Source organism: Pyrus communis, chromosome 16 (genome assembly GCF_041283825.1).
Source record: "Pyrus communis isolate YQ-2024b chromosome 16, ASM4128382v1, whole genome shotgun sequence".
Classification (NCBI taxonomy): Eukaryota; Viridiplantae; Streptophyta; class Magnoliopsida; order Rosales; family Rosaceae; genus Pyrus; species Pyrus communis.
Genome location: NC_142580.1, coordinates 12,427,428 through 12,437,072, shown reverse-complemented (window position 1 = coordinate 12,437,072; position 9,645 = coordinate 12,427,428). Strand labels below are relative to the sequence as shown.

Here is a 9,645-nt window from a genome sequence, read left to right as displayed (position 1 = left end):
GGGGGTGGGGGAAGGTTTTTGGGTTTGTTTGCAGGGGTGGGGGTTGCGCAAAGGTGGGTTTCAAATTGGGTTTTATTTTTCTTTTTTTTTAAGGGTAAATTATTAAAATTTTTGCCATGTGGCACACATTTGGCAACCACGTGGCATAACTGTGCTCGCGTCAGCTCTTAACGGATCAATGGATAGAAAATGTAATTGAGGTACTATATTGAAATAAAATAGTAGATGAGGTATTAAAATGAAATGTTTTGAAAATGTTGTATGCGATTGTAATAGACCTCAAACCTGAGGGGGTACAATGTAATTTACCCTAGATTAAATGACAAAGTTTTAAACACATGATTATATACTATTAAAAAAAATACAAAAATCACATTTGATGTATCTATTTGATAACCATTTTGTTTTTATATTCGTTGAAAATCAAAAACTGATTTGCTGACTTTTTTTTTTTTAATCTTTATTTTTATGAAAACTGTTCTTTTTAAAATTTGGCTTTTAACTTTTAATTTTTAGTAAAAACATAAAACTAAAAGTAATTATTAAATGAATTTCAATTTAAAAATACATAAAGAGTTTAAAATTAAAAATAAAATAATTACACACCTAAATTAAAAGCAAAAATAAAAATAAAAGTTTACAAACCCATTAGCCCATCTGCCCATGCCTCATAATAAAAAAATAACAAAAACATCAAAAACCTTATCCTCCTTCCACACCATAAACAACACAAAAACTGCCCCTCATTTCCCACCCCAAAAGACAAAACCCAACACACCATGGCAACTCTTCACGCCACTGCATCCCCTTCTTTCACCCTCCCAAAACATGTTCACTCCACCAAACTCTCCGCTTCGTTCCGGCTCAATCTCCGGCCTCGCCACCGCTCACGGGGGTCCTACTCTTCCGCCGTCCGATCCTACAAGGTGGTGGTGGAGCACGAGGGCCAGTCTACCGACCTTGAAGTAGAACCTGATGAGACAATACTAGAGAAGGCATTGGACTCTGGCCTCTCTGTGCCGCATGACTGCAAGCTCGGCGTGTGCATGACTTGCCCTGCCAGGCTTCTCAACGGCACGGTCGACCAGAGCGAAGGAATGCTGAGCGACGATGTGGTGGAAGGCGGGTACACATTGCTGTGCGTGTCGTACCCGAAATCGGATTGTCACATTCGGACAATCCCGGAAGATGAGCTGCTGTCGCTGCAATTAGCAACTGCTAATGACTGAAATTTTTTGGATTTTGGCAACTGGGGAATTGGCACATGTTTGTATTGAGTTGAGTTGTGGGTTGTTGAATACGGGTGATTTCTGTTTTGTTTTGTCACTCATGATGTGTGTTGTGTGCTGCTAATGTTTTTGTTTTAAGCCTCTAGATCGAATAGCCATTGACTTTGACTCTTGACAAGACGATATTCTAAATTATTCTAAACTACGGGGAGGAGACTTGAACATGGATGCAAGGGTTGAACACACTGCCTGCGAAATTGGTCTAAACCACTCTAATATATAGGGAGGGAGATCCGAACGGATCACACTAACCTGACTAATTGTAACTGGCATAACCCACATGTGCGTTAGACGGCATCCTAGAATAAGAGATGATAAATACACTAAATTTCTCCGGCTCCATTGCAAAACTTTGATTACGAAACATTGCATAGACAGTGCAGAAAGAGAGAAAAAACTGGTGATTATAGTACGATGAAGAGAAAGTTACACTAATAGTTATGCAAGAGACCAAAAGTTTGTTTAAACGATGGTAGGGGCTCAAGTGGCCGCAGTCCAATCTTTGAACTTCTCTCGTGCGGTGTTGGCTGGGGAAAAAGAGGAGGGAAAGGCTACCAAGTAACTTACATAGTCAGGGCAGTTGCTGCAAGTCCTCAATTCTCAGCACAGGAGAGCAGGGCAGTCCCCTCTCCTAGCTCGAAAGAAAGTAATTCCCAAGCTGAGAGTTTTCATTGTTGAAATTGTCTCAGCCAGCTTCTTTGACTCATACCATGAATCAAATTCACCACCAGGATAGCTATCAGAACATGGTAATTTCAAGCAAAAAATTATGATCAAGGCGCTGATTGCAACTAGGAGGGCTTGATCAGAAAAGAAAACCACCTGCTCCTAAGCTGCATACGAGGAACTAGGTTTCTTCCTGTTTATTTGCTTTAATTTCACCTTCACATGAATCCCACTGTCAATGATAGACTGAAGCACAATTTGAAGCTTACCCTCCAATCTCTCCCCTTTCCTTGGTGTGTAAATCACATCATGGATATCATCATCTAATGCCCTCTGCGCGAGAATTTCCCCCACAGCAGCACAAGCAGCTGCATTCCTAGTCGAACCAAGGTCAAATTTCATATCCTTTGATATGGAATGTGCCACAACGACAACCTTACTGGTGACTCGATGAATGATGCACGCACGAGCAGAAGCCTTTGATATAAAAATGTCCAGGCAAAAGGGCTCATGGAAAGGACCCGTCAGCTGATTATAAGTCGGAGTCCTCAGCTTCTTCTTCCCAACAGGAGTGTACAATTCATCAAGTGGAGAATCGTCCACAATTCTAGTTTGCTTCTTGCTTCTGGAGGGCAATTCACAACTTGGGTTGTCTCTTTTGCTATCATTTAACTCATTTCCCTTCCTTTGACTTTCCTTTGGGTTGTCTCTTTTGCTATCATTTAACTCATTTCCCTTCCTTTGACTTTCCTTTGGGTCATCCTTTTGCTTAGAAGACTTCTTCCTACGATGGAAGTCGAAATTGTACTCTTCAAACTCCTTGGAATCTCGGTCAAGCTTAAAGAAGAGACTGCCGCGAATTCTCATGTTGTCAATGTCATCAAAATCCGGATCACCTTCAACAGCTGCTCTGCAACTGTCAATTGGCTCATCAACCACTTCATCCGATAACGCATTTGAGTCCAATGCAGACCCCTGCATTCCTCCCCCTGCCAATGCCAACCCGGACGAAACCTGCCACGCAGCATCATCAACAAGCTGAACACCATAACTGTCTGAATGAGGTTTAGAATCATCCGAGGGTAACAACGGAGAGAGATGAAAGCTAGTAAAGTAATTGGGAGCCTTTCTTGAATGATCAGGTACGGGAATTATGGTAGTGGTGGTTGGCTTGCAGCAAAAGTTAGGAGCAGCCCTTGAAAGGAAATGCGGAGATAGTGCTGAAGCAAATGTGATTCCTCTCCTTAAGAACATCATAGTAAAAGAGTAACTTGGGTCTCGTATTGTATCTCGATTTAAGCAAGAGAGTTCTCTAAGGAGCAAATCATCAAACAGTTGGCAGGCATTTACTGCTATACCTCGTTTCAGCAAACCATCAAGAGAGTTCTCTCATAATTGTTGTCCCACCCAGCTGCGATGAAGAGCTCTCTCTCTCTCTCTCTCTCTCTCTCTCTCTCTCTCAACTGGTCACGTGGACAGTCCTAGGACCCAGGTCTTATGGAGGAAGGGACACGCCATTAGATGTTCAAACCTTCAGACGAATGCCATTTAGAAGGAAAGGTGGCATCCGTTACTACCAGCAACGGGCATCAATCCAACCAAACCCGCCGATTTGGATTGTTTAGTTTTCATCTTGAGCTTTTGTAAACCCGACCTAAGCCGATTTGAATTATGGTGCCTGATTTATTTGATTTTGTCGAAATAAAAAGTCGAACGATTTAAATTGTAATGAATTGTTTTGTTATGATTTTTGATCTCTCTTGGAAAAAAACACCGACTTAAGCATTATTATTTATATGATTTTATTTTACACTGGTTTAGTTTCGTTTGATAATGTAATTGATTTGGTTATGGTTTTAGAGGGAAACTGGTCCAATCAAGACCATGCCCACTCCACCGTACAAGGACGCTCAAGGGGAAACACTCGCAGCAGCTCGGTGCACCGCGCACTCATTGAACACACGTAGGGAGCTTTCTTAACCGACCGACGGTGACCGCGTCACCGGACTGCGAGACACGACACAACCAAGAAACATAGAATGCGGGTGAGAAAACCAAATGGATTCAAGGAATAAGAATGCAAAAGAAAATAGGCAAATAAAGCTCACGCGGATGATTTCGAAGAAACAGAATGAAATCGATTTTGCAAAACAGATTCAGGGCAGAGAAACTGCAATATCAGCAAAACCATAATGCTTTCTCCTCGTTCAGGTTTTAACCGGAAACAAGCGCATCCCCATCACTAACCTCAAAACCTATATAACAGCGGCGATATGCGGAGTCACAAAAGATAAAGGCCCTCCAAACATGAAGCTTAGAGAGCGCCCTAGAGAATCGAAGAGAACACCAAAGAGAGGGACAAATAGAGAGAGAGCCATAGAGACCACCACAGAGAAGCAGTAAATAGTCTTTCTACAACTAAACTGAGAGCAGTGGCGGTACGGTGGGTCGATGTTTTAAGTCATCCTAACAACTTTTTCACAATGACCTACTACTACAGTTTGATCAACATTAGAAATACAACTTCCCACCATGACAAAGCAAGAAGCACGACGAAATATCATGATTAACACACACATCGCTACCATTTAAACGGTTAGTGATTACAAACAAGCCATTATAAAAGTTGATGAGATCTGGAGTCATCATATCAGTGGTTACCGTCTTCAAACGAGTTTTGTCATGTCTATCGGTAGTAAGCCTGCTGATAAGCTGGTACCATACCGTTGCCATAAGCCCCATAGGCGGGATAGTTCATCGGAGCTCCAGGGTATGATCCGGCAGGAGGAGGGGCTGCTTCAGGCGAGTATGCATAAGGGGTTGGTGGGCTTCTGCTGCCATACATGGTGGGTGGGGAATGGTACGGTGAGAACCCAGCAGGATACTGGCCATGGGATGGAGACATGACAAATGTAGGAGGAGTTGTAGGGAAAGAAGACACATATGCATTCATCAAGCGTCCTGCCTTGGCTGGAGGCATGGGACCACCGTTGTTCGCTCGTGTTCGCTTGTTGGCTGGGACTACAACTGGCCTTTTCTTCTCTGGTTTCACCTTCTCTAGCTGTTCAAGGCGCTTCTTGAGGTTTTCTGGAGGAAATTCTGTCTCTAAGTTATAATCTTCAATGCACTTGACGACAGCCCGAAGCGCTGACAGCTCTTTGCGTCCAGCTAGGTTCTGCATAACAAAAGATTACTGATCAAAGAAAGTGCAGGTTTTTACAGGTTTAGTTGTTTCTACAAATAATGAGGGAAGCAAACTTAAGTTCATGCACTTCTAGGGGCATTTTTCAAAAAAAATTCAGAAAGCCCACAAGGACGTTTATAATTGCACAATGCCTTATCATGTAGACATCCATCGCAAATACCATCATGCCTAATTAGAAAAATTATTAACAATTTGAAGATAAGGGCGCACCAAATACTCCAAATACCTTACATTTATTTCTATATGAACTGCCTGCATTATTGGTGACAAAACAAATTCTTATTGCATCTTGACCACTTAATTGATGCATAAAGGATTCATATTCCAACCAAACAGAAGAGTTTATTGTCCCAAAACTTGTCAAACTATATAGATGTTCCAACAATAAGATAAAACCGACATGGATACACACTATGGGAGCAAACCTGATGAAATAACTAGTAAGAATTGTGGGGAAGAAATTTGATCATGTTCAAAACGGAGAGTGGAAAGAAAGAAATACGGTGAAAATGTATAATTCAGCTCTTTTGTCTTTAGGCTTGATATATAAGAGAGAAATATGGTGAAAACATATAATTATACTCTTTTTCTAGGCTTGATATATATACATTGACCTTTTGTTCACACGTAATTAGTAAAGCGTAAGATGTTAACATCCTGCATATCTTTTAGATGGCTGTCATTCTCTCCATTATAGGAGAGAGTGTTTTTGTGAGGGCGGGGGAGTTCCCGCTCCTACTTTATACACAAACAAAAAGGTATAAGTTCCTCTGACATTCCTTTTCTTTCTTGTCTCTTTCTCTCCTCCCAATCATTTGAGAAGGGGGGAATGGGAAAAAGGAACTTTGAGGGAAATGACAAGGAAGTTGTGGAAAACAGAAGGCGACACGCACACATGCACAAAAACTCTCCATGCAGAAAGAAAGTGAAGAGAAAACCAAAAACATGAAAGAACCGGACACCACTTTGCGATGCATATTCAGGACTCAAAGTAACGACATAAGAGATCAAGAACAAGAATAGGATGCAGTGATTAAAATAATACCGCAGCTCGCCCAGCATTATTGGGATCTTCCAAAATAGAGGCTGCAGCCTTCTTAGCATCTTTCAGAAAAGCTTTCAGTAGAGGAACAGGAGGAAATTTGTGCACAAGTCCAACTTCATAGGTGAAATGCACCGCATCAAGCTGTTGTCCCCTGCTGATCAATTCTTCAATCATATCTGCACATAGTAACAACCCCAAACGTTAAAAATTGGAGAATGCTGCACTCTTATTGTACACATAACGAACCATACCAAAACAGTCCCAAGTAACACAGATAGCAAGATGGAACAGAAAAATATCTTTACGAAACTACTACAAGGTCAATGAATATGCCATCATATTGTTAAAATCATTGGAAAAAGAATATTAACGATTCAAAGTTAACTAGATGATTTAGCTCTGGATTGTTCACAAAACATGTACACATACAACACCGGTTATCCACAGTTTCTACCGTCCACATGTTCTGATTTTAAAGATAGGTCAGAGTTTCGAATTAAAAATTATTTGGGATACAGATACAGTCATGTGTGGGTTTTGTTTCTTACTGAAAAATATAATATAAAAAACATACACCAGTCAAATCTCATGTAGGTAAACATTACACTGGGAACACCTGAAGACTAATGTTGATAACAAGAATCTAGTTAAAAATTCTACAAATTTGGAAAGAGTGGAAATTTCGACATAGAAGCCGCTGTCGAGAAATAAAATGACGTTATCAATCACATTTGTCTCATTCAAAATTTACTAACCACGTAGAAAAATCACCACTTCCTCATCCTATATATATAGAGATTATAAAGCCTTGACACATTTTCAATAAACTATAAGCAACACCAAGCAATGGCAAAAGAACTGCATAGAAAATGTAGCAAATACACGATCAAAGAAAAGCAACAAGTTAGAGCATTAGGGAACTCACCGGGCATTTGCTTGGCGAGGCCAAGCGAAACGGCGAGCTTTGGCATCTGCTTGCGCCAGGCTGAGCTAACCACAAGCTTTCTGTACAAATCAACATCCTCCTCCTTCACAATCCCGAAAGTCACCAAATGCTGCAGGAACGTGTGCACATCAGGAGTCTTCACGTTCTCTATGCCGCCTCTCTCCTCCAAGCTGGCTTTCCAAGTCTCGGCCATCTCCGTGGCGCGTTGCTTCACGCTCCGCGTCACCAGAAGCCTTTTTCTCCCGATCTTCGGGTCCACCACCACCGGAATCAGCGACTCCAGCAACAGAACGCAGGCCCAGCCCAAATCGTTTCCCCTATCGCTCCTCTCCAGTCTCTTGTCCACAGGAAACACCTCCGATATCGCCTCCAGCACGAACCTCGCCGGATCGACACAATCGCCCAAAGCCACAGGCATCTGCGACCTCAGACCCTCCAATTCCTTCTTCCTCGCTGTCACGAACCTCCAGAGCCCTCCAGAATCCATCTTCAAGCACAACGACTTGAGATTCATCAGCAATCCCTCGCCGTCGTCCACCTCCCCGTACTCATCGTCGCTGCGGCCTCTCTTCAACACCTTGAGCGCCGACTCCTTGGTCTTCTCGACCTTCCCGAGCGCGATCTCGAAGCTGTCCCTGATCGTGACCTCGCGCTGCTCGAGCTCGTCGAGCGACACCTTGGTCTCTTGCTCCAGAGTCTGGATTTTGAGCTTGATGGCCTCGGATTTCTTCAGGAGGTTCTGCTCGAGGGACGAGAAGTGGTCGGAGAGCTCCTTCCAGAGGAGAGTGCAGCTGGTCATGAGAGAGGTCTGCCGCTGGAACTCGTCGAAGCTCGGCGGAGTCAACTCAGTCAACTCGCCGGGATCGGGGATCGACCCCATGATCGTCGTACGGTGCAGCACAGCGGCCAAAGGGGAAGAAGATATGGTAGAGAGAGAAAGGAGAAACCCTAGAATTCGGAGGGTAGAGAGAGAGAGAAAGCAAAAGCAAAAGCTTGAGCTGTGAGCTTAAGCTAAAGCTAGGCAGCCGGTGGACAGGAGAAAGAAGAAGACATTGAGCTGACGTGGGTGGGGAATGGATCGACACGTGTAGATGCGTCACAAAAAGGTGGCTAGAATGCGCTGGCGGGCGGGAGAAGGCGCTAGAGTGAGCGGGAGGGGGAGGGTGCGCAGGATTAGGGGGTTGGTAAAGTCGGAGTAGGGGGCGATGCTGACGTAGGATGAGGGGGTGTTTGGATGATGGGATTGTGCTTTCTCGGAAACCGAAGTGGGATCAAGGGAGAAAAAGCTGGGGTAGAAGGTGGGGGTGGGGCAGGCCCACTGAGAGCAACACATGGGGATGGGAATAGAGGAATAGGAATGGGATTGGATAGAGAGGATGAGTCAGATAAAGTGAAAGACATATGCCGGGTTATGTAGTCCTGCATGTGAACAAACAATGACCGCATGCGCGTCCTGATCCTCATCAGTCAGTCATCAGTCGCACATTCACTATCTACGGTTTACAATACTGGTATTATTTAAGTATTAATTATTGTGTGCTGGTGCATCATATAATTTATAAATTTAATTTACAAACTTAATTTATCTAACAATTTTTTTTTATACATCATTTATTTCATACATTCACGGCTTAATCGGTTAAATATAGTGAGATATATAATAATTTATAATTTCTTTTATTTATTGAACATTTGACCCATTAGATAATACCTATATAAAGTAAAATCATGTTCCATAACCGCCTCCTAAATTTAAAGTTGGTCTATGCATTGTCACTTACTACAATTTAATGATATTTCTTTTCATTTGTAAGTGAGAAACTTGATGTTCGATTTTCGCCAAAGGCGAATTTAAACTATATTATTGCTAGCTCATTGTGAGGCTAAACTCATCTCCTCTGCTTAGTATAAATAATATCAAGTTGGTTTATGCATTTCCATCGTGGTTTAAAATTAGTTATGAGTAAATAATTTGTTAATTAAAGTTGTTAAGTATAACAAAATGTGCTCCAAATCTTGATTCCTGCATTAAAAAATTTCGTTAACTTGATTAAGTGGAAGAACATACAATGAGCCCCGCAAAACTTAAATCATAACTTAGCTTTGATTCATAAATTAGTTTAGAATTTTTAACTTCATGGACATATATTTAAATTGGATACGAGACCCATGTGTGCTCAGTATTAACAAAAAATTATGGAAGTAAGCAGTAGAGACCAATAATGTGACATCCCACATCGTCCAGGGGAGTGATCCTTATATGTATATTCTCATCCCTACCTAGCACGAGGCCTTTTGGGAGCTCACTGGCTTCAGGTTCCGTTGGAACTCCGAAGTTAAGCGAGAAGGGGGCTAGAGCAATCCCATGATGGGTGACCCACTGGGAAGTTGTTCGTGAGTTCCCAAAAACAAAACCGTGAGGGAATGGTAAGCCCAAAGCGGACAATTTCGTGCTATGGTAGTGGACTGGGCCCGGGAAATGATTCGCCCCGGG

General features: G+C 42.4%; 3 protein-coding genes across 3 annotated transcripts; 1 reads left to right on the top strand and 2 right to left on the bottom strand.

Annotated features, from left to right (window-relative positions):
- The first annotated feature begins 544 nt into the window (after positions 1–544).
- Positions 545–1,407, top strand: LOC137731374 (ferredoxin C 1, chloroplastic). The gene has a single exon (XM_068470483.2). It carries the CDS (start codon positions 780–782, stop codon positions 1,227–1,229), a length of 450 nt encoding a protein of 149 aa, XP_068326584.2. The 5' UTR covers positions 545–779; the 3' UTR covers positions 1,230–1,407.
- A 201-nt stretch (positions 1,408–1,608) lies between these two features.
- Positions 1,609–3,605, bottom strand: LOC137731367 (uncharacterized). The gene has a single exon (XM_068470471.2). It carries the CDS (start codon positions 3,210–3,212, stop codon positions 2,118–2,120), a length of 1,095 nt encoding a protein of 364 aa, XP_068326572.2. The 5' UTR covers positions 3,213–3,605; the 3' UTR covers positions 1,609–2,117.
- Positions 3,606–4,348: 743 nt separating this feature from the next.
- Positions 4,349–8,477, bottom strand: LOC137731366 (FRIGIDA-like protein). Its single transcript, XM_068470470.2, has 3 exons — positions 7,131–8,477; positions 6,206–6,381; positions 4,349–5,130 (listed from the first exon to the last, which is right to left on the bottom strand). Exons 1-3 carry the CDS (start codon positions 8,029–8,031, stop codon positions 4,642–4,644), a joined length of 1,566 nt encoding a protein of 521 aa, XP_068326571.2. The 5' UTR covers positions 8,032–8,477; the 3' UTR covers positions 4,349–4,641.
- Positions 8,478–9,645: the final 1,168 nt, after the last annotated feature.